Consider the following 24,765-nt stretch of genomic DNA (forward strand, 5'->3'; position numbering starts at 1 on the left):
AACTCTAGTTTTGTCTGTATTATGTCTAAGCATTGTTCAAGTGGTAGAAATCGTTACGTTGGTTCAGACTTCTAATATCTGTTTTTTGACACGTTCACACAAGAGGAAGATGAGATATTCAAACTAGTAATTTCTACTTCATAAGGCATGGTTTCCAGCTGATTAAGTTACCTCTAGGGGCAAACTTCTAGTATGTGTTAGAATAGTCTTGACCATTGCCTGAATGACATCAATTTAACAGTTCGCACAATGTCAAAACGGTAAAATATTCACCGTCTCCTACGTTCAAAAATTTACATTCCTACTTTCAAAAATCTACATTTTTACTTCCTATAGAGCCTCCAAAGGCTCTAAAACCTTAAAAACCACTATTTATTAGTTTAACACTGTTAAATGCCTAAAAATAGACATTTTTACAATCTAACAAAAAAGTTCATAACCTTTTTTTTTCCCACCTTTGATTTTTCACCAAAAACACCTCAAGGCAACCTAGATCTATCCATCTTCTATTCTTCTTGTCTCATTTGACTCCATTAGAATATCATCCACCGAAAGCTACGGCTTTTCTTTGAAAAAGCCTTCACATTTTCTCGTACACACCCCCTTTTACCAACACACACACACACACACACACACACACACATATATATATATATATATATATATATACATACACACACGTTATTAAATTGAAGGAAAAGCACACAAAGAGATTAATTAAAAAGTATAATTTTGAAATTTATGGAGTAATTTAAAATGGCACATTTATAGATTTATTTTTATGTTTGTTTTAAAAAAATTAATTTCGGATTTACATAATTATTCCAAATTAATAAGACGATCGGGACCATCCCATCACGCAAGTCTCGTGATGACTTATTAAGACAGAAGCTAGAAGTCCTACGGTTCAGATGCGCTCTGTCGAAGCCGAAACCGCGATGAAGCCGATTTAGCCGTGTCGGAATTTTGTTTACTTCAAAATTTCCCAGAAAAGAAAAAAAAAAATATAGAAACTAGAAAGTATAAAAGCAAAGGAAAAGACAGTCTCAGTTTGGTGAGATTTTTATTTTTTATTTTTTTATTTCATTTCCCTCTGTTTCTGTTTCAGAGTCTCTCTCTCTCTCTCTCTCTCTCTCTCAAGCTTCCTGTAATATCACAGCAAGGCTCGCAACAATTTCAATTGACTCAGAAAAAATTCCACTCGTTCTTCTTTCTAGCCTTTGTTGTGGTGTAAATATCATTCCCTTCTTCAAATATCACTGTAAACCTTTCTGCATTTCAGCGTCAATGGAGGATTTTGGTAAACAGTCCTTGAACTCTCTGTTACAGTCCATCCTTTGAGTTTCCAAATTCCATTTCTTGAAATTTATGTTAAGCTGGAGCTTCGTCCGTACTTGATATTCGTTGAATATTCAGCTGGGTCGCTAAATTCGTCGAAATAAAGTGTTCTCTTCGCTGTTGTTGGAGATTTAAGAAGTGGGTTGGAGGTAATATTTGTCAGATCTTCATACCTTTTTTCCTTTCTTATACTTTTGCTTTTTTGTTTCTGTTTAGTAAGTTTGAGTTGTGAATTTGAGGTACTTAGAACTCTTAATTAATTAATTAATTAATTGATTTATTTTGTGTTTTTCATGGTTATCTAAGTGTGTGATGTGTAAATAGCAATATTTTCATGGATGTCATTGAGATCTGGTTGGTTTCATTTTGTGATTTTCTTTTCTTTTGTTTGTCTTGGTCTTGGTTGTGATGTACATAGTTGCTGTTTTTGATATTGTATTATTTGAACGATGGCCTTGCGGCTGAAGTTCGATCCACCGTTGGCGTTGGATTTGTGGAGATTTATGTATTAGAGGACTATGAGTACTTCTATCATTTGTCAAAAAAAAAAAAAAAAAAGAATCGAATTATTAAAACTGAAAACATAACTGTGTAGTGTCTGAGGAGTTACATGACATAGAGCATGTTTCATTGTACCAGAGATGGATAGGAAAGACATTTTCAAGGTAGAATTATGGAAAAAAAAAAAATTCTGTTGCATTACGCAGTCCAAATTTTCCAGAAGGAACTAATTTGGGATTTTCTTTGCTAACAATTTGCAGAGCATTAATGCTTATTAGGTTCGTTGAGGGTGGAAATCAACTGCCAAATATGTGCTTTATTGTGTGTTAGAATATTGGAGAATTGTGATGAAAGTTGTTCCAACCTTTATCCACCTGAAAATGGCTGTTTCTAATTGATGTGGTCAGATTGTTGTATTTTTAGTATTTGAATTGTTTGAGTTTATTTTTGAATTGTAAATTTTCTATATGAACCAGTTTATGCGTATGTATGTTTGTCACTACCACACTAATGTTATACATCTTTCCCTCTGATCAGATGGTAGATAAAAGACATCATAATTTTCATGTTTTCCATTGTTAATTATTCACAAAGAACCCATTATGAGAAAAAAATCCAAATGAGGATTCGGCAACAGCCAAGGGCATTCCTTTTTTTTTTTTTTTGGTGTTTGTATCTACGGATATATGACTTTCATTGTTGGAGAACTATACAATCTAAATGCACCATATTCTGGGTCAATGTAATTTTGTTAGTAGAAGAGAACTTGTTTTATGTAGGTAAACTCATGATGATTTGTGTTTTCATTTTGAGGGGTTGTAGTGTGCTCATCCAAGTGGTTCATCTTATGATTGTCAGTTGAAACCTGCCTCAATTTGTCAGAGATTTAGATATACATGCCCACACCTTGTCCTCAGTGATTCAGACAGCCTTAGCTGCAGTCGGGAATACCTGAGCTATTTGAAGAGATGTTGTCAGCCTGCATTCAGCTAGAATGAAGACTATGCAGGTTATGCTCATATAACACCTTAAAGCTTCCCTCTATGGATTTTAGCATGCAAATCTCATTCTTATTTTTACTACTATTTTTTTCTTTTCAATGGAGTTTTTAGTTGTCAATTTTGTATGCAATCATAGTGCCACCCCCAGATTCCCCCCCTTCTCTTGTGCTCAAATCAATACTTGCACTGCTTCTCAAATCTCATATTCACTAGTTCTATCACTTTGTAGTTCATATTATGTTGCCAAATAATGTCACAATCATTTAGTGTCAAATGAGTGATGTGCGAAATTTGTAACTACAGTCAGACCTCCATGATACTTTGTTATGATGAACTATGGTGATTGATTTGGTACCACCAGTACTTCCACATTGTTGTCCCCCAGTCACCACCAGAACTCTGAAACACCATTGTAGCTTCAGCAAATTATGTCCATGTGGAGGACATGCATGCTTGGTGTGCTAGTAGATGTAGTTTATTTAAATTTATATGGTATGATAACTTGATGAGTTGGATGTTAAGCATGATGTTTTTATTAGATTTACAAATTTCTATTAATCCATGTACTTTTTACACATCCATAATATGGTAAATAAGAAATTATGGCAAACAGTTTACTGACTTGTTATCAGAAACGAAAATCAATCAACTTGGCCTTGCAAAAATCAAAGAGAGCTGCCTTTTGCTTTTCAACCTTAATAGTGGTGCATTTCTGTGCCTGATTTTCTAATAGTACTGGCATTCAAGATATCTTGTCACTAAAATGAAAAGAACTTCTATGGATTCACAGAGCAAACAAGAAATACAATCCTCAACCCAGGTTTCACATGAGTCTCAAGATGACCAACCAAACAATCACACAACTGAGGCTCCTGTAACAGATTCAGCTTCAGTATCTACTTCAAGCAATGATGGCAAAAAAGTTTCACGCCAAGATATTGAACTTGTAAGACAACCCATTCCTAATATATATATATATATATATAGCTTTTTATTTTTCATTTTTTTTATTCCGATTTTCTTGATATGGTTCACAACTGATCTCTTTCTCATCTTTGTGTTGATAAATTCTACAAAATGGCTGTTGTAGGTCCAGAATCTAATAGAGCGGTGTCTACAGTTGTATATGAATAGAGAGGAGGTGGTTAAAACCCTCTTGACTCGTGCAAGGATAGATCCTGGATTCACAACTCTTGGTAGGCAGCATGAAACCTATTTATAAGCCTTCAAGTTGCTGTTTATATGTCATAGTAATAATTTTTAATTATAATAGATATACTCAAAACAGTGAATGAAGTGGAAAAGTTGAAATAGAGATATTGCTATCACTCTTCGTAATTTTGTGTTTTGAAATAAGAAAAGGAGTATTATATTTGATTTTGTTTTTCCTTAGATATTAAGCAGCACCTTAATCTGATAGTCTTATCTATTTGTTATTTATTTCATTCAGTATGGCAGAAGTTGGAAGAAGAAAATGCTGATTTTTTCAGGGCCTATTATATAAGGCTAAAGTTGAAGAAACAAATCCTCCTGTTCAATCATCTGCTTGAGCATCAGTATCATCTGACGAAGTATCCGGTAGCTCCCAAGGTTCCTTTGGCCCCTATACAGAATGGGATTCATCCCATGCCTGGTAAGTTTTCAGCTTGCAATCATATGGTTGTTTTAGAGCACAAATTACCAGTATTATATCAATGCAAAAGTAAACAGTGAGGTTTTGGACTATTTCTGTATATCCACTTTCTGAAGTTTCTGACACCAACCAATTGACTGCTGGTTGATGACTATCTATTTCGGGCTTCTCAAATAAGTTCCTATTATGGTAGATACTTGTGTTAACGGTTATCCTCTACATACTATTTTTGAAAGGTTCTTTCCTTTACAGGAAACTTTGTGGTGCTAGTGCCTGTTTCTTTTTACTTCTTTTTCCTGAATATGTGGTGGATAAAAGGGGATTCCCATTGGATTTTCTTCATTTTAGTATCGAATTATGCTTCCTTAGGATTTTGGTTTAAAAAGTTTCTTTGGACTTGAAAGTGTGGGTTCTGATGATTTCATATGGAGCTTTTTCATCAATGGAAATTCAGTGTTGCAAAAGGTTCTAAGCTAGACACTTCTTATGTGCCATTCTTCTATTATTGTTGTCATTGTTATTCAATGCCACTTGTTTGCAGTGCAGTTAACAACTTACCTATGGGATACCCCGTGCTACAGCAACCTTCAATTTCGGCAGCAGGTCAACCCCATCTTGATCCGATGGGCTGTGGAATATCAAGCTGTCATGTGGTTAATGGTGTCCCTGCACCCAGCAATTTTCATCCCATTCGGATGAACTCTGGGAATGAGTGAGACCTTCTTGATCTTCAAGTCATTTATCATTGACTACTTATTTTAGTGACAGAACTTATTGTAGTTTGCTATGCATTTCAATTTATTTGTATTCTTTGAAGTTCAAATCTTTTGACCAATGAACTATTAGTTTCATATGATGCAATGATCTGTTTACATCTGTAATTCATGTCACATGTTCGTATCCTTTGTTTATTTTTTCCTCTTTACATGTGTCTCAATGTTGCACACAGTATGTATGGATTTTTTATTGGATAAATGAAAACTTAATCCCAGTTTTCCTTCTTTCTAAAATAAGTTGTTTTTCTTGATAGAAGTCATGCTAATGAGCTTTTGTCCTTCTTGTAGTATGGTGATGGAGAACAGTGCTGCTGATGTGGCTCCTATTATTCCACCAAACGGCACTATGTCATCCATGTCAGAGATGCCTGTGAGTCCTACATCAGTGGCGTCCAGTGGCCATTTCCCCTTCACTGCATCAGAAATATCAGGGATTGGAGTAGACACATCAGCACTTGATACAGCATTTACATCAGATGTGGCGAGTTCGGTAGGATTGCAACTAGCACCGGATGGTGGGGCTGGAAATTCCAGGGATTCTTTCAGATCACTTGATCAGATCCAGTGGAATTTCAGTTTATCAGATCTAACAGCAGATTTGTCGAACTTAGGAGGTAAGTTGTAGCTCATCTTTATGTCTGTAAATGGTTGCACTTACAAGTTGAACAAAATATACATTAGGAAATAAAAAAGGAACGCAATGAAGCTTCTCTTAAAAGAAAGCAGGAAATTGTACCAACTAAAATTAGAGATTCTTGAAGTAATCTGACCTCTGCATTATTCTCTTCCTTTTATGAGGAGCATAAAGTCAGTTTAATATACCTTTCTCGGCCTTTTGGCTAAGATCAAGTGCAGTATCTGTTCTTATCAGTTTAATATCACTTATCAAAAAAAAAAAAAAAAAATGAGGAGCATAAAGTCATTGTGGAATTGATTGATACACATTTTTGAGCATTGCTTCTTGATACTAGCTCATTAACGATATAATATCTTGTGAGTAGCATAATTACTCTTTTATTATGGCAAGAGAATCCTTCATGCATGGATGGATATACTTTTGTTTATCTAAATACTGTATAGCCTGTTCTGGTTCTCGTCATGCTTTTTTTAATCCATTGCCTTCAACCCTTTGCAGATTTAGGAGCCTTGGGTAATTATCCTGGCTCTCCCTTCTTGCCATCAGACTCAGAAATTTTGCTTGATTCTCCTGAGCAAGAGGATATAGGTAATGGAAATTACATATCTTGTTTCTGATGTTCTTCTATAATGGTTGGGGTGATTAGTGATGGACAAACATGATCCATATTATCCATTTCGAAGATACATAGATGTCTAAATGACAATTGGATAGAACTTGAGCATCAGAGGTGTGCAAAAAGGTGTATTGATTCATTGCAATATCCACCGTGTGTGTGTCCATGCAAGAAAAGGAAAGTTCTTTTGTCATACTCTCAAAACATGGTTTGACCAGACACTGGCTTGCATTTTCGTCAAGGTTGATGTACTCTGAATATTAGTAAATTCTGTATCCGAGTACATTTTATTGTTCTCTTTCAAGTTCGGTTTATGGGCAGTAACACATATCAATTGTTTAATGGGGTGTCCAAGTGTGCCCTAATGCTCCCATGATTTCTGTGATTAAAATTTGAACGTGTCATCTCCATGTTGCTTGTTGTACGCTAATTGCTTTACCTCATTTCAGTGGAGGAGTTCTTTGTTGATTCTGTCCCTGGACCACCATGCTCTCAATCAGATGAGGAGAAACCCTAAAGGTGAGGGCATCCTGTTTCACTTTAGTCTTGTTAGGATAGGATAAAGTTTGGATTAATGAATAAGAATTTGACATTCATTTACTTGCCATTCTGGGGTTTTGTTATTAACAAATTTGAACATTTGAGCATTGTAGTTAGCTAGTTTACTCTACATTAGCGTGCAAGTGGGAAAGTAGTCATGCAAATACAAGTTATGATTTTCTTGTAATAACCCTTTCAGAAAACTTTTATCATCTAGAAAGTTGAGGACCATATTTATCTGTAATCTTGTATTTGGCTACATTGTTGGGATATTGCTGTTTTAAGCCACAGTTATGCTACCATTTCCCATGTTCTACCTGACATACCAACCAGGTTGGATTGAATTCTTATACTAAAAACAGATAATAACTTGCATTTAGTTATTCACTCAATTTGTTTATTATCTGTGGAATGGGCGGCTACCATGTTTGCCATTTAACATATTTCAGTCTGCTACTATGTTTGGTTTCTTCAGTATTTTCCTTCACAACTGGTATTCAGTATGGATCTGACTTGCATCCGATGATTAAATAAATGGTGAAGATTGCAAGGCAAGACGAATGTTTGCTTCTACCATTGTCGGTGAATTCTCTCATAATCTTGCAATCTTTACTGTTTATTTGAATAATTGGGGTGGCCAATCGACCCCATGTGTTTCAGGGGTGACTTGGCCAACCATCAAAGTAGCTCAGCCACTTCAAATCACATGGCTAACCACCCCTTTTTAAAAAAAAAAGAAAAAAAAAGAAAAAAAAAAAAGAAAGAAAAGAAGCCATTTTTCCATCTTCTAACTAGTGGTATACAATCATTTTTTTTTTGTAATTTTTAAAATTTGTATTGTAAGTGACAATTGTCACACTTTGATTAGAGTTGGTGTAGCACATGCTGCACATCAATGAATTTTGTCAACCTTTCTAAAGGCACAAACTATTTTGCGTTTTGTTCTTTTCTTATGCCAGGAGTGATTAATCACTTTAAAAAGGGAGCTATTTACCAAAACTCCAAATCCAATTGACTCAAAATACATTTTTCCTTATAACAAATAAAAAGAAAATTATTTAAAACATATCACGTCAAATCAAGTGAAATAAATGAGCTAAAAAGTAGGATTACTCGTTGTAGATAATCTCTTCATGTGAAGTCAAATTCTTGAGTGAATGGTGCATAAGGCTGATTGGACCATTTATCTTGGCTTTTATGAATTAAGATTAATGGTAAGTACCACATTTTCATCATGGAAAGGTTTTACCTTTGCAATGAGTGGAAGGGGTCCCCACAAAAGCGTAAAGGAAAAACCTTTTTCATTTGAATGAAAATGTGATATCTAACATTATTCTATGAGTCATCCATGTATGTATGTAACAAGAATAAATTTTAGAAAGCATAAGAAAAGGAAAATGTTTTTAAGAAGAAGGAAATTAATTGGACTTTATAAAAAACTCAACTATAAATTATAATTGTTTTTTTATATGCTTACACAAGAGGGGGAATGAGAGATTCAATTGAAATACCTTTTTAGCTAAATTAGGAGTTCCCGAGCCACTCCTTCCATATGACATGCAAAGAAAGAATCACCACTGCAGAGTGTAGGCTGCAGCTACAATGGCCAGGCAAGCGGGACATTCAGGGGGATATTTGGGTTTCATCAACCCCACCCGAACTAACCATCTATCATCTATAACCACATTTTAGAGCATTCACAATGGAGGAGTCAAATAGTGCTTTTATTTAAAATGACTAATCAAATTTGTAAAAAAACCACTCACATTGGATTAGCCATAAATTTTTATTTTTATTTTTTTAAAATGGATATTTGATTGGATTAGCCAAAAAAAAACATGCTACATGTAAGAGTACTTTTCAAGTCAAGGGGAGCCATTTTATTTTTTATTGTTTCGTTCACTTGTTTTCTCTTTTTTTCAAAAATTTTTTCACTTTTCAAGGGATCATTATGAGAATATTTTTTTCACAATTTTTAATAAAAAGATATTTCATAAATATGATTGACATTACTATGAGAATATAGTCTTCATACCTAACGTTGGCAAATACGACATTTGAAAAATATAACCATTGAAAAATATAATTATCATAAAATACAACTATTTCAAAAATATTATAGTTACAAAAATGATTATTTGAAAAATTATTGTGCTAAACAAATTACCATTGAAAAAACAAAGAGTGAAATACAAATTTTATAAAAGAAATAAAGATAGAATCAATAAGTTGTAAAAAAAATAATATTTAAATGATATAGATAAAAATATAGCTAATCAGATGTAAGAGACCTTTAAAAATTTATTAGTTAATTTAGACAAAATGACTTTTGAGAAACCATTTTGCATAAAAATTTGGTTACTCCATTATGAATCCTCTTACACCTGAATTCTAACATATCTTGCTTATTACAGCAAAACGCACCGTTTATTACAGCTTTACAAAACACATTAAACGCACAGCTTACAATTACACAAAACGCATCACTTCACTGCACGCTGATTAGCTCAACGCAGATGTTTCCCACTTGCAATGTCTCTCTGTCCCCCCACCGTTCAAATCTCAAGCCTCATCCTAACCGTTCATTTTCCTTCGACTCTAATTCCTTTTCTCGTGTTCACAAACTTCTCGCAGCTTCCGAACCCAACACACCCCCCTCGCCGCCATACTGCTCCACCGCGTACATCGGAAGTCATAACACAACTAACCATGACCAAGCAGCAAGCTAACTGGTCTCCTTACGACAACAATGGCGGGTATTCTCTCTAGATCTATTTATACCTTGTTCAATTTTGTTTGGCACTTTTATTTTTTATTTTTTTTGGATGTTATAGTTTGTTGTGTATGTGCTTGTTATTTGCAGATCCTGCGTTGCAATTGCCGGAGCCGATTATTGCGTTGTTGCGGCCGATACTCGCATGTCCACTGGTTACAGTATTCTCACCCGCGATTACTCCAAAATCTGCAAACTGTACGCCCTTTGCCCTTATATATATATATATATATATATATATATATTTTATCATTTCTTAATGTTTTGTTAAGTTTAGGTGGTTTTGTCGTTGGGGGTTTGTTTTCAGCTTTAATATTGTATTGGTTCCCTCATGAGTCGGATTGCATCGATTATCAAGCATCGATTATCAATCTCGTTGAAGAACAAATTTCAAATTTTGGGTCGGCACAATATTTAGTGGAAAATCTTGCATTACAGTTTCCTTAATCATAATTGGATGTTGGGTGACAAATAATTGGAAGTATGATTAATGTGATTTTCAGAGTAGGTTATATAGTATAGGAATTTTAGCAGTCAACCTGCAAGAAGAAAAGTTTGGAAAGGGAAAGTTATATACAATTCACAGAATAGGTAAGTTTGCTAGTTTTAACTCCAGTGAATATATTACAGCGAGATTAATTCTTTGGCTTTCATGTTTTGCCAGACTCGTAGAAATACATATGACTAGACTATTCTATTGCTCTGCCTAGAATTTTGGTGTGGATTTGTGGTTGATTGCTTAGTATTGAAAGAAATACCTAATGTATTGTAGCAGTACATGATAGTTTTGCCTTTACATTCAACCACCTTGATAGCTTCTAAACGCTCTGTTAGGACAATGCTGTTAAATAAGCTTATTTGGTGTGTTAAATGTAAGTTTGTGGGGATATATAAGTAGTGTGATATGTGTTTTTCAATGAGTGACACATGACTGAAGTAAACTTTTCTTCTGTTTGTTTCTTAGTGACTTTGAATTAGCCCTTTGTTGTCATTTTGCTCTAATTTTGCGGATTCTTTGCATCTGATAGCATTGTTCTAATGCTTATGGACTTGGAGAGAGGCTGTAGATCAATTGTCAGAGTTCTGATATAATTGGGTGATGTCTAACATTTTTCTTTCCCTTGACCTTGCAGAGCGGACAAATGCGTAATGGCGTCTTCTGGTTTTCAAGCTGATGTGAAAGCTTTACAAAAGGTCTTGGCAGCTAGGCACTTGGTGAGGTTTCAAAATATCTAATTTTATACTGGCTGTTAATATATCTTTTGCAAGAAGTACATTGGTTGAAGCATGCTAGATTGAGTGGGCTTAATCTGATTTTTGCTAGTTTCATATCTATAGACGTCTCTTTGCTTTGTCAATTAGATATGTTTGTAAGTCATTTCAAAGCATGGGCAATTTGTTTATCATTTTAATATCACAAAACTATTATTTGTTTATAGCTTTGGCTTCTTGTTTGTTTTCGATTGTTGAATGGCTTCCTTTTGCATCTTTTTAAACTTTGTGGTTCTTTGTCCGAAGGAGAATGCAATATAATAGGATTGCTATATGGGAAGAGATGGGGGGAAATGTTTCTCTGCATGTCAGATAAGAGTTAATGCTGGAGATTTCTCCTATGAGAAGCAGGGAGCACTAAAGAATAATTTAGTTTGTTGTAGACCTTTAGTAATATAAAGTGTATCTTTTTATAGCAGATGGCTCATGATAAAGTCCTAGTTATACTGCTTTGTGTAAGCAGGGACAGCTGAGTCATGCATTTTGCAAATTCTATGAATAAGTTCAAAATTGTATTGCTGCATGTGTGAACCTTTTAGAGTATTATTTTAGAATGAGGAAAAGCTGAGTTTTGGTTATTGTGGTCACTCGGGTGTTATTGGATGGAGGCTCTTACAATCTACAATTGATGTAGAAAGTATAAGCCTTTGATAGCTATATCTATTGCTGAGAAAAAAAATGTGCAGTGTGTAATAATTCAGAAAAGGGTTCTGGTCGGCTAGCAAAACAGGTACCTGGTAGGTACCTATTTATTTTATGCATGTTTTTTTATAATAAGGTTTTAGATAATTCATGCATCTAATCTAAAATCTTATTATAAAAAGGCATGCGTAGAATAAACAGGTACGTACCAGGTACTTGTTTTGCCAGCCCTAGTTCTGGATGCTAATAACAAGATCTTTTATTGGGGTTACTTTAGATTATTTTGTGATGAGCTGGTATATACTATATAGCAATCCTTATTTTTTGTGTAACCTATGATATATATATATATATATCTTGCTCTAGGATATTTGCTTTTTAATGTCACAAATAACTCACTAGCATTCAGTTTGATGAAACATGGACACTTTTCTTAATGAAAGTGCTTATGTCTTGATGTTGAGGTCTGTAAGTTGGGTTGGAATCAACGGGCCTTTGAACATTTCTCATGTATGCCGTTTCCCACATTTAGATGCAAATTTTTAAGATTTTTTTTTACTCCATCTTCCTGTATGTTTTTGTTAATTGGTATATAATTTAAGAAAAGGGGAAATGTTTTCTATTAAATTTATTTTTTGTAAAAACACATGTTGGTCCTGTATGGCCGGTTTGAAGTTTTTGATTCTCATTTCTGTTTTCATTATTTTATTGGATATAAATTTGGAGCATGAAATTGAACTCATGCCTAATCTCACTGATATTCTTTCTTGTATAAAGATCTATCAGCAACAACACAACAAGCAGATGAGCTGCCCTGCTATGGGTCAACTGCTCTCTAACACCCTCTACTATAAACGTTTCTTTCCATATTATTCCTTCAACGTTCTAGGTGGCCTTGACAGTGAAGGTAAACTACCACAAGCTTTAAATGTCATTTTCATGCCCTTTCTTTTTATTGACACACCTTTTTTTTCTTTTTTGGGCTTAATTCGAAAACTACAGGAAAGGGTTGTGTCTTCACATATGATGCTGTTGGTTCCTATGAGAGAGTTGGATATAGTTCCCAAGGTTCTGGCTCCACACTCATCATGCCCTTTCTGGATAACCAGCTGAAGTCTCCCAGCCCTCTCTTATTGCCGGCCCTGGTGTGTTGCTGACTTAAATTATGGTTATATGTATTTTCTTCAGCATCTATATGTTACATATGCCTGATTTTAATATGTGACCTTTAGGATGCTGTGACACCACTTTCTGAATCAGAAGCAGTTGATTTGGTTAAAACTGTTTTTGCATCTGCAACTGAGAGGGATATATACACTGTAAGTTTCTGGTTCTCTACAATTCTGCCCATCTGTGAGAGGTTCTTCTATGTCTCTTTTTTAACAAGTCATGGATGTTCTACAGGGAGACAAGCTTGAAATTGTCGTCCTAAATGCTGAAGGTATTCGACGTGAATACATTGAACTCAGGAAAGACTGATTTCTGTCCTGAAATTGTTGTTCTTGGCTTCAAAGCAGAATGTTGAAATTGTATGAAATGGCCTTTGATGATATTGCCATGGTGGTTATTTAGAGCACAATCACCCTTGTCATCACCGCAAAAAAGCATGATACTTTCTGACATTCATTCTTCATGTTCACAGCTTCCAAATTCTCCTGTCTCTTTCTCTTCTTAGTATTCTTCTCATTGGAATGATTTTCATAATGAAATTCATGAACATTGCTGTCAAAATCTGCCTTCCATTAAAGTGGGACACTAAGCCCAATGATAATTTTGAAAGTGACATTATTCTTGCATTGACACAAGAGGGATCTCTATGTTACTTAGAATGTAATGAGATCAGGTAGAGATGTACCAAGATCTGATCTGGTCCAATAATCGAACGATATTACTTTACACAATTCTTATCGTCATAACCAGCCCAGCAGCCCTATTTGACTTGTGTAAAAAAATGTTTAATCTGAATATATTTTCTTGAAAAAATGAATGCTAAGCACTTCGGGCTAATGGTTTTTATGCGAAGCTCTCTCTCAAATCATCTAACCAAAATACCACATATAATTTTACTTCAACCATGATCAAAAGCCGAAGACTACTTGCATATGAGTCCATCATTCCTGACAATAATGTAGAAACTACCATAAAACAAATGAAACATACACATTATCCACCCTGCCTGGTTTATCCACACAAATGGCATAACAGGGAGTATAGCTAGCTTTAATATCCTACATGAAAAAATCTTGCAATTTTATTTTATTTATTTTTTATTTATTGTTATTATTATTATTTTTTTAAAAAAACCTCCACCATAGGAAATGGGAGAACGTATCATTGATAAAACTATCTTCATACTCATCTTCAATACCATTCTCATACCTCTAGGGATGGAGGCAGAGATTACTATGAATAGGGGTTAAGGACCAAAAACTTTAGTGGATAGAGGCCAATAAACCTTTTTTTTTTTAGGTGAATTTGGGGGGGAGGGGGAGAAAGCCTATACTGGCCCCATTCCTCCCTGATAAGTAGAGGAAAAATAAAGAAACCCATAGAACAAAATCTCAAGCAATTAGATTGGTAGCACAACCCTCCATTTGATTGCTTGTAAGTAGGGAGAGAAGGAAAAAAATCAAAGTCTAACGTTTTATATCGATTAGATTTCCAAGAAAAGAAAAGTTCATCTTAACTGACCAACTACGTCCATCACTGAATTCTAAAATAATAAAACAAAACTTACGTCCATCACTGAAAAGGGATAAGAATAAAAATTATTTTAACAATAAGTTTATTTTATTTTTTGGAGAAAAAAATGTTAGTTTATTTTGCGGATGGGCTGCAAAATATCACTTTTGCAGCCCCCAATAAGAGATTGACACATAAAAAAAATGCACAAAATTATTCTATAGCCTAAAACACTGATTTTTTCTTATTTCTTCTTCTTCCTTCCATTTCTTCTTCTCTCCCATTTCTTCCTTCATGCCGACAACTCTTCTCCCGTTTCTTCTTCTTTCTTCTTCTTCCTTCTGCTGAAACGCTGGCCGTGATTCATGGCTGAGTCACGGCAGCGGCTTGAGGGTGATAAAATCCTTAAAGGGTTAACATTTCCTTCTAAGATTTAGTTTTGAATCAAAAAATAAGTTTTAAGACATTAAAATCGATTTTTGAGGTTGGTTTTGCATTTTCCGGTAGGTCTCGCGACCCACGCCGTGGGTATGTTGGGTTCAGCGGCCAGGGGTATTTTTGGTATTTTTTTCACTTTGATTTGCTGTGTTTGTTTTCATTTTGTTTTTTTATAATTTTCTTAAATGATTGAAGTATCACAAATGATTGGATGCTGCAAAAGACCACTTTTTGGTATGGGCTTATTTATTTATTTATTTTTAAATTTTCTGGGAAATAATTGAGAAGATAGACGTAATATCTATTAATTAATTAATACACCAGGCCCACCTTCTAGTTATGGATGCCTTTATTTCAACGAATAGTATTCGAATTAAAGTCTATTGAATCACTCGATCTTCTCATTTTTGTGAAGTTTATAGTACGAGATTGAGACAGAACCACGAACTCATCACTATCACATCTTCAAGCTTAAAGTTTGGAGAATCATCTGCTGTTGCGAAGTGCCCTTTCTTATCTATTTTAATTAATTAAAATTAAATACTCATTAAAAAAAAAAAGTAGTTAAAATTACACATGCTTTTGTATTTGGTTATCCACAGCCAGTGAACCAAATGTAAAATTGTAAATATTAGAGGAAACTTCACTCAAGGTGACTCGATAGATTTTGGGGCCTAAGGGCCAAGGCAATAAGTTTAAGTGGGGCATTTTTCTTAAATTTAAATATTAATTATTTTATATTTATTTTAACATTTATATTATTTATTTATTTTATTTAAAAATCATTATTCTTACTTTTTATTAGGGGTGAAAAATGTGGTTTTTATTAACCACCTTCTAACTGCTAACCGTCAATCAGAGCACTTTCTTTTATTTGTAAAATTTCGTTTAAAATCACCCTTGTCATCACCGTGCAAAAGCATGATACTTTCTGATATTCATTCTTCATGTTCACAGCTTCCAAATTCTCCTGCGTCTCTCTCTCTTCTTAGTATTCTTCTCATTGGAATGATTTTCATAATCAAATTCATGAACATTGCTGTCAAAATTCCTGTATAAAATAATGTTAGAACTTAGAATGATATAAAAGAAGAGCACACAGCAGCAAAATCTAGAAATCTTGCAAATGTAGTGAGGACTGTTCACTTACCATTTATTTTTGGTTTAAATGGTGAGGCTAAAAAATGGAGGATTTTAATCACTTTTGTTAAATTGCTTCACCAAAATAACCAAAAAAATGATTTTGGTGAGGCTACAAGAAATGCTCGTGAGTACTATTTACTCACTAAATGAATAAGAAATAATGTAAATTATCTCCTTCTATATTCTTTGAAAAAGTAAAAAATATATAAAGAAGTATTTGAAAAAGAAAATTTAAATGAAATAATAAAAATTGATAGTTAAAATAGTGAGGCCGTTTAAGTGTGCTTTAAAAAAATGGATAGTTAAAATATATATATATACTTTTAGTTATTTTAGTGAGTAAAATTTGCTAAAGCGGGTAAGAAAGTAAAAGATAGTAAAATCTTGGGCATTCAGATATTTTGCAAATAAGTAGAGCACTGCATGTCCACAAGTTCTTACTTACAAAAAGGCTTCCTAGCATGTCCACAAGTTTAGGATGGTGAAGGTGCGTGGAGCCGTGGAGGTAATTAACACGGAAGCCAATACGTAAATTGACCCGAGTCTGGCTTGGGTTGACCCGAGTCTTCTTTTTTTTTTTGTTGGATGAATTGTTTGTCTGACCCGAGTCTTCCTCTCACTGTGCTGAACATGACATTTCTGATCTATTATTGAATTTGTTCTTGCTAAAAGAAAAATAAATAAATTTAATTAATATCGTATCAATATATTAAGAGAATGATGGGATGGAAGTATTAATTATAATATGAAATAAATTTTTTTTTATTGAGTAATACTATTTTTCAAACTTAATTATTATTCCAAAAGGGGTATTTTTCTTATTTATTTATTATAATCATTTTATATAAACTAACCTCATGTGTTTTAAATAATATTTTATATCAATCACTTTAAAAAAAAAAAAAAATCACTTAAAATATTGTACATTTTCCGGAATGAAATAAGTAGGCAAATGAGGGTGCAGAAGAGTAGTATTACTCCTTCTTATCTCAAGCTCGATCTCTTTGAGGGAGACCAGCTGACAGTTACTGCCATTAATGGAGACTCTCTCCGCGAACTTTCTTTCCAGGGCTCTGCATTTTTCTCTACGAAACCTCTCCCTCAAGTCATTAATTAGTCTATTCTTCTTGTTTCTGATCGTCCATGAAAGCAACTCTGCAAGCAAGGCCAGATAAGCTCTTTTGTTCTCTGTCTGTTTGGTTGATGAGAAACGGTGGGACCGTGGGAAAAGGAAAGAAAACTAATCCCAGAGAGCAAGACAGGGGCGGACCTACTAGTATCACAGGTTTTTGAAATATTTTCTGAAGTAGGCTTATTTTATATATTTATCCCAAAATTTACAAATTTCTACTCCCAAATTAAAAAAGATGTCCCCCCAAAATAATTTTTTACTCCCCAGACTTTCTCGATTAGGGGCGAATGTCCCATCTTCTAGACTTCAACAAAGGCTTTCTCGATTAAATAAAAAAAAAACTCGCTCACCAGAGACTTTCTCTTCTCTCAAACAATCTTTCTCTCTGTCTCACCAGACTTTCTCTTCTCTCAAACTCTCTTTCTCCATTAAAAAAAAAAAAGATCTCTCTCTCACCAGACTATCTCTCTCGGAAGAGTTTTTTTTTTTTTTTTTTTCTCAAATTCTCTCTCTCTCTCTCTCGGACCAGTCTCTTATCTCTCTCAGGCTGCACCGCTGCTGCATGAAGTCTTGCTGAGTTGCTGTTAATTTGTTACTCCCCCCCCAAATTCATATGAACGAAGTCTTGCTATTCAGCGTTCACCTCATTCTCAACAAATAATTGTTCAGGCTGTTTGTCTCATCTCATCTCTTGAAGGTTCCTTTAAATCCTTGTCTTTGTGGCTTTGTGGCTTAAATGCATTGTTAATTTGTTACTTTGTTGGTTAATTTTGTTTTGTTGGTTAATTTGATGGGTTTTAATTAATAAATTTATTTAGCATTCTTTCACTTGTTAGTGGTATTAAGAATTATAATAAAATTCTAATAAAAATCTTATACTTCTAGATATTTTAGTTAATAGTTACTAGTAGCTGTGGGCTGTATGGCTTAGTTGTTAAAGATTAAAACTAACATTTTGACTTATCTAATTTGAGATTTCATAATATTAAAATTTGGGTTATCTTTATTATTGTTGGTTGCAGCATTGTTTTGGCTTGTCTCAGACTAGCATTATTGTTGGGAGCTTTAGGGGTTAGGGCAATTTGTTAGGAGAAACAATTCACGCTCAAATGTACAATTTTTCTTGAACCATATAGATTGTGCTTAGTTTATATTGCTAATAATGTATGTTAATGTGTGTTTGTAATGCCATGAGATTAAGATTTTGAATAAGTATTTATTGTATTTTGATGTAGAAAAATTATACAAGTTTTATTTTTAGCTTTCATTGTTGGTTAATTTGATGAGTTTTAATTCATTAATTTATTTGGCATTCTTTCACTTGTTAGTGGTAATAAGAATTATAATACAATCCAACAAAATGACTTGTGATTTACTATGAAATTATATCTCATCATATGTATCTATGTATTATATAAGTTTGGTAGGTGTTACTATGGTCACACCTTGGTAAGATAGCCACAATTAATTTCTCCGGTCTACCCATTTAATTAGAAAAAAAAAAAAATCGTCCCCCCTCACTCAAAATCCTGGTTCCGCCCCTGGAGCAAGACCGTTGAGTTTGGTTCAAAAATTTGGCCTTAGTAGAGGTGGGTTTTTCATTTTTCATTTTTAATATAAATTTTATTATTTTTCTGGATAGCATGCAACATAAGTAGATAAATAGTATGACTTTTTAATTTTTATTTTCTTTCACCTTTCTCAGCAAACAAACAAACAGAAAGTTGAATTTGCTTGTTTTTCTGTTTGGTTCTTTGGATTTTTTGTTTTCCATTTTCTCACTTGAAATATGGATGAAAGTAATTTTTTTTTCTTCCTCTTTTTTTCTGCAACCAAACAGAAGTTGAATATTTTTTTGTTTATTTAGTACAGATATCGTGTTTCAGTACTGTTTGACTTATATAATTCCAACGATTAAATTATCTGTCACATTTAGGAGTATTGAGTATTAACAGAATAACACACTGGTAGGACTATTAAGTAACAATGACTTTTAGAAAAAGAAAAAAAAGGTAACAATGACTTATTTTCTAATTAATTTCTACCGCTGACTGTACATATAAATAGGGTTAATTAGGTGTAGTAGAAAGTGATGAAGTCATGTTAATTACCCGTTTTGAAGGCTCGATTCTTAGAATTTGTTTGGGATTGCGTTAGAGAAATCGAGCTTTTAAGTCAAAAAAAGTTTTTTTTTTGGCAAAAGCTTCATTTTTTAGCTTTTGTTAAAAGTACGTTTTGGCCATTTTTAGGCTTTTTGGACCGTTAAAAATGCTTTTAATTTTTTTACTAAATGAGTATTTTTTTTTCTTCAAACGGACTGTTTAAGTGTTAAATGTACTTTTAGGCCACTCAAACGCAATCTCAAATATGCCCTTAAACTACGCGTAGATAGATATATTAGTTCATGCTCTCAATAAGTCATACATGTTTTTTTTTTTTTTTTTCAAAGAGGGCACAATAAGTCATACATGTTGATTGTTGATGTTAGTCACAAAATCGTAAGTCTTACACTTTCCTTTCGGCCTTTACATTACCTAGCATGAAGTTATGAACCATTTTGTATATATATATATTTTTTTATGTTTTTGTTGAGTATATGTGTGAGTTTAAAAGATTAGAGTCCCATATTGAAAATTTACAAGAATTGTGAGTGATTAATATAGTATTATTGGGCTCAAACCCATAGACTTAAGCTTTTGGTATCAATCTCCCTAATAGTTTTCAGCGTACATAATTCCAAATTTTAACTTGTACTTCTGCAGGGCTTTTCATAGTAGACATCTAATTGGCTGAAGTTATGAACTCCAAGCGACTTAAGTTTGTAAGGTTAGTTTGTTCAACAGTCCCCATTTGTTGCTATGATTTCATCTGCTTTGATTGTATCTTTCTCTCACACAATTTTAACAGCATCTCTCTGTTACCTCTTTACACAGACTTTGTTGCATTTGCAATCTTAGAACCATAAATTTGCAATTCTAAAACCCTCACAAAATATTTTGGAGAGTGCTAGATAAAAGTTTTTGGCCTATTTGTTTCTCACATTCATCTTGTGAATGATGGATATCACAGACTTATTTATATAGATAGACCAAGACCCTTACCCAATTTATTTAACATTGCTTCCTTCCATCAAGGGATACAATATTTGGTGAAATAAAATAACCGTTCATCTTAAGTGGTTATCTGTATATTTAATTACCCAAACTTAGACAATTATATTGCTCCCACTGTTCATGACTAATAATCTCATGTGATGTACTTTATTTTGTAAGAGTGGGTGATTCGTCTACACAGAACACCAAATTAAGTTCCAAACACCCCAAAGTAAAAAAAACACTTTTTTCTTTTCAGTCAGAAAAATTATCATTTTTTTTTTTTGTAAGTAATAACCCGTCTTATTAAAAGCGTAAGGTGCCCCAAGATACACAAAGAGTATACAAAATGATCATCTAACTAGAAAAATAAAAGTGAGCAAGGAAATCATCATAACTAATCGACAACGAGGACATATGTGCCATGGTCCAAAAATACAAAGTGTGAAAACAAGAGGATAAAATGTCCTCTAAAGACCTCTCCAAGTCCTCAAAGCACCTATTGTTCCTTTCCTGCCATAAACACCAAAAAAGACAAGTAGGCACCATCTTCCATACCACCGCACTCCTCCTCCTCCTCGAAGACCACCAATAGGTTAGCAGATCAGCTACTAGTCTAGGCATCACCCAGGCCATCCCAAAGCGAATAAAGATGACATACCACAGAGCAGAAGCAACCTCACAATGAAGAAGGAGATGATCCACCGTCTCCTCACTCTTCTTGCACATACAAAACTTGTTTATCACAATGACGTGATGCTTCTTGAGATTATCTAAGGTCAGAATTTTGTCTAGAGTCGCCGACCAAACAAAAAAAGTTGCTCTCGAAGGAGCCTGTGTCTGCCACACACTTTTCCAAGGGAATCTCCTACCCTCATTGCAAGCCAAAGAAAAAAGAGGGCCTTAACCTTTAAAAGACCTCTTTTGAAAGAAATCCACCATAATCTATCTTCACACCATTGTCTCACTCTGACTGAATGCAATACCTGAAGAAAGGACGCAAAGACTTCCAACTCCCAATCATTTGCCTCTCTAGTGAAACTCACATTCCACTGATTTGAACTTCCCAACATCTTCATATTAGCCGCAACTGAAGCATTCTTCTCACAAGCTATTCCATATAAAACTGGAAAGGCTACCTTGAGAACCAAATCTCCACACCACAAGTCATGCCAAAAGCTAATCCTCATTCCATCCCCCACCGCATGTCTAGTAAAGCCTTTGAGAGTCTCCCACCCTTTTCTGATATTCTTCCATAACCCCACCCCATAAGCTCCTCCAGGCTCAAGAGAGCACCACCTACCCCATAAGCTCCCATACTTCGAATCTACCGCCACTCTCCACCAAGCATCTCTCTCAAACCCCATAGCGCCACAACTATTTCCCTAAAAGTGCACGGTTGAACATCATTAAATTTCTGATACCCAATCCTCCCTCCTTATTTGGAGTGCAAACCTTTGCCCAATTTACCAAGTGAAACTTGAACTCTTCGCCTATACCACCCATAGAAATTGGCGTTGTAGCTTCTTGATGTGCTTAGTAACACTCACCTGGATAGGAAAGAGAGACAAATTAGCTTTGGTGCTCTTGATAAGTGTAACCGTACCACCCTTCGATAAATACATCATTTTCCCACTAGCCAACCTGTATTCTAGCTTCTCAATAACACCATCTCAAACATGCTTGGCCTTAAAAGAGGCTCCCAACGGAAGACCAAGATACTTAACTAGCAAAGAAGCAACCCCGCATCCTAAAATGCTGGCTAACGTACCCACTTGCTCCACATTTCCCATTGGAATTAAAACCGACTTAGCTAGGTTTACCTTCAGCCTGGAAGTAGCTTTGAACAATAAAAACATGCTCCGCAAATAACGCAGCTGGCTGGGCATAGCATTGCAAAAGATCAAAGTGTCATCGGCAAATAGAAGATGTGAGAAAGAAGCATTATCGACTTTGAATCCTTCTAGCAGTCCCCCATGCACCACCACTAAGATCATCTTGCTCAGAGCCTCAATCACAAAGACAAACAATAACGGAGAAAGGAGGTCCCCTTGTCTCAATCCCCTGGAGCTACTAAAAAAAATTAGGAAAACCATTAACCAGAATCGAAAAACGTGTCGAAGAAATGCAATGTTCTATCCAAGAGCACCATTTCCCCCTAAAACCACACCTCCTAAGCACGTATAACAGAAAATCCCAATTCACATGATCATAAACTTTTTCTAGATCCATCTTACAGATCACCCCTGGCTCCCTCAACCTCAACCTACTATCAAGGCATTCATTAGAAATCAAAATAGAATCTAAAATTTGCATACTGTTAATGAAGGCACTTTGCGACTTGGAGATAATTTTATCCGACACTATCTTCAATCTGTTTGCTAACACCTTTGCCAAATTATCACTATAAAGTATTGAAACATAAAATATCATTAATTGAAGCAACATGAATGCATGCAATGACCAAGACAAATAAGATACTTTAATGATATGAATTAACTTTATTTAATTAACCAATGTTAATTTAATAGTAAATTTCAACCTACTTGTGGGTCAAGGCTACATCACACATGAATTTACTAAATAACTTTATTAATAAGTGTGAAAAAAATACGGTGTCCAAAAATTAGGAACAACCGATTTTCAAGTAGTTCAACAAAATTATACTAGCCCAAGGACTCACAACCAAAAGTAGAAGAAAGATCAAAAGTATATGGAAAAAATATACTTCTTATTTATGAAATATTACAACAATAGAAAAACTTGGGTTAGACTACTCTTGCACAAGATGGGAGAAGGTTTTGTTGAGATATGATGGAATAAAAAGCTAGGAAACATGCCTAGGGTATATATAAGGGTTAGGGAAGAGTTCTAAACAAGATAGGTGTGACTTTTCATGAGACCAAGGAAGAGCAACAAATTTGGATTAGAAATGATAATAATGTCTCGTGGGAAGGTGTAAGGTTGCATTGAAGAATGAAGTGGGTTGAATGATGATAGTGATGGTTAGATGACCAAGATAGAAGGTGGTAAGGTGGAAAAGGCTAAACAAAGAGAGAATGACATGTGTCATCCATCATGTGCAAATGAGTCCCCCCACAATTAAACTTACATAAATTCTTCACAACATCACTTAAAACAAAAAGAAGAAAATTAATAACTGTGGATTCTAGAAAATACACTTTAAAATTTAACAATAAGACTAGTAAATTTAAACATTAACAAATAATAATATATATATTTTTTGTACCTTTGGGCATAAGAAAATTTTACTTTTAATGCCAAATTTACCATCTTATTTTAATTAAATCATAAAAATCATAACCTTCATGTGGGGCAAAGTCATTAAATTTATGAGTTAATCACAACATAGATGTTTAATTTTCTTTATGAAGTTTTGTAAATAATCTTAATGTGATTATCATTATAAAATTAAAATGATGTGGCTATTTCTAAAAAATATTATAATAATCACAACTTCATTAACATCTAATTCTCAAATAGATGCCAAAAGTTTATTTATGAAGTTTTACAAAATTGTCTTTACTTGATTATCATCATGACTTGGGATGCTGTGGCTATTCCCTTGTCACTTTGATTTTCACTACTTTATAGTGGCACCATAAAACTTCAATCTTTATGTTGATCACAAACTATCCCATAGCATAATACTTTAATAAATATTTATGCTCAGGATCACATATAAATAAGCATCAAATAGCTATTTTTCAGAACATGTGTTTCTCACATTTTCAATGGAAACATGGTTATTTTATAGATTGAGTAGGAAAAAATCATTCTAACCGAGTTTGATAGAAATTTCTGTCCATTAACATCTTTTTTGTTGCCTTGTCATTGACCATTCCAATTAGTTATTTGATTTTGGTAACGTCCAATTAGGTACTCACATAGCTTCTGACACTTTCTACTTTTCTTTATGCTACTTACCGTATTTATATATACTTCCGCGCAGGAACAGAAAAAAACCCATTTTATCCAGGTTTGAAGATTTAGAGCAGCAATATTCAGTTCATGAACTACGTAGGAGGAAAATTTTGGATCCACAGGGTCAATTTCTTCAAACGTGGAACAATTTTTTTATGCTCTCTTGTGTGGCGTCCGTGGCCATAGACCCCCTTTTCTTTTACATTCCAAGGATGAATGACGTGGACAAGTGCTTGGATTTGGACAAGAAAGTGGCGATCTATGCTTGTGTTTTTCGTTCATTCATAGATGCATTTTATGCAATTCATATAATCTTTCAATTCCGAACTGGGATTATTGCCCCTTCTTCTCGAGTGTTTGGAAGGGGTGAGTTGAATAATGATCCTAAGGCTATTGCTAAAAGATACTTGCTCTCCTACTTCATCATTGACATCCTATCAATTCTTCCACTGCCACAGGTATGCTTAGATTTTACATGCCCTGACAAACTCTCTGGTTATTATCAATCCCAGAAGTACTGATTGTGATGTATTAGTTTACTTTCTGAGAGCTCTATGTAATGCATATATCAAATTATTGAAATGACAAAACTTCTGGTATTGAT

At 34.2% G+C, this 24,765-nt stretch overlaps 3 protein-coding genes and 1 pseudogene across 5 annotated transcripts in view; all 4 read left to right on the forward strand.

Annotated features, from left to right (window-relative positions):
• Window positions 1-1,049: 1,049 nt before the first annotated feature.
• Window positions 1,050-7,434, forward strand: LOC132187155 (uncharacterized). Of its 2 annotated transcripts, none has more exons than XM_059601356.1 (9): window positions 1,050-1,487; window positions 2,662-2,848; window positions 3,631-3,786; window positions 3,931-4,036; window positions 4,291-4,473; window positions 5,020-5,185; window positions 5,538-5,863; window positions 6,385-6,474; window positions 6,952-7,434. In XM_059601356.1, exons 2-9 carry the CDS (start codon window positions 2,834-2,836, stop codon window positions 7,017-7,019), a joined length of 1,110 nt encoding a protein of 369 aa, XP_059457339.1. In that variant the 5' UTR covers window positions 1,050-1,487; window positions 2,662-2,833; the 3' UTR covers window positions 7,020-7,434. The 2 variants fall into 2 exon arrangements, with proteins under 2 accessions (XP_059457339.1, XP_059457340.1); XM_059601357.1 differs by having other exon boundaries at window positions 2,698-2,848.
• LOC132188919 (U2 spliceosomal RNA) lies at window positions 6,068-6,173 on the forward strand (annotated as a pseudogene).
• A 2,191-nt stretch (window positions 7,435-9,625) lies between the features above and the next one.
• On the forward strand, window positions 9,626-13,477 carry LOC132187029 (proteasome subunit beta type-1). The gene is made up of 7 exons (XM_059601181.1): window positions 9,626-9,798; window positions 9,906-10,013; window positions 10,949-11,030; window positions 12,507-12,636; window positions 12,732-12,874; window positions 12,962-13,048; window positions 13,134-13,477. Exons 1-7 carry the CDS (start codon window positions 9,752-9,754, stop codon window positions 13,206-13,208), a joined length of 672 nt encoding a protein of 223 aa, XP_059457164.1. The 5' UTR covers window positions 9,626-9,751; the 3' UTR covers window positions 13,209-13,477.
• Window positions 13,478-17,285: 3,808 nt separating this feature from the next.
• The window catches only part of LOC132188762 (cyclic nucleotide-gated ion channel 1-like), a 40,222-nt gene continuing 32,742 nt past the window's right edge, over window positions 17,286-24,765 (forward strand). Inside the window, exons 1-3 of one of the 2 annotated variants that reach the window (XM_059603296.1) lie at window positions 17,302-17,821; window positions 19,887-19,950; window positions 24,190-24,619. In XM_059603296.1, the coding sequence (XP_059459279.1) occupies window positions 19,922-19,950; window positions 24,190-24,619 (459 nt within the window). In that variant the 5' untranslated portion in view covers window positions 17,302-17,821; window positions 19,887-19,921. Of the gene's footprint in view, window positions 17,822-19,886; window positions 19,951-24,189; window positions 24,620-24,765 lie in introns of both variants that reach the window. The other variant, XM_059603297.1, reaches the window with a different exon arrangement.

This window comes from Corylus avellana, chromosome ca7 (assembly GCF_901000735.1).
Source record: "Corylus avellana chromosome ca7, CavTom2PMs-1.0".
Taxonomy (NCBI): Eukaryota; Viridiplantae; Streptophyta; class Magnoliopsida; order Fagales; family Betulaceae; genus Corylus; species Corylus avellana.

What these genes read in the sequence shown, in the direction of transcription:
- LOC132187155 (XM_059601356.1), top strand. An exon ending in TGGGATTCATCCCATGCCTG is followed by an intron (nt 4,474 to 5,019) that starts GTAAGTTTTCAG and finishes TTTGCAGTGCAG; the next exon opens with TTAACAACTTACCTATGGGA. An exon ending in CGGATGAACTCTGGGAATGA is followed by an intron (nt 5,186 to 5,537) that starts GTGAGACCTTCT and finishes TCCTTCTTGTAG; the next exon opens with TATGGTGATGGAGAACAGTG.
- LOC132187029 (XM_059601181.1), top strand. Translation starts at nt 9,752, where the DNA reads ATGACCAAGCAGCAAGCTAACTGGTCTCCTTACGACAACAATGGCGG. An exon ending in AGGTGGCCTTGACAGTGAAG is followed by an intron (nt 12,637 to 12,731) that starts GTAAACTACCAC and finishes CGAAAACTACAG; the next exon opens with GAAAGGGTTGTGTCTTCACA. An exon ending in CTGAGAGGGATATATACACT is followed by an intron (nt 13,049 to 13,133) that starts GTAAGTTTCTGG and finishes GATGTTCTACAG; the next exon opens with GGAGACAAGCTTGAAATTGT.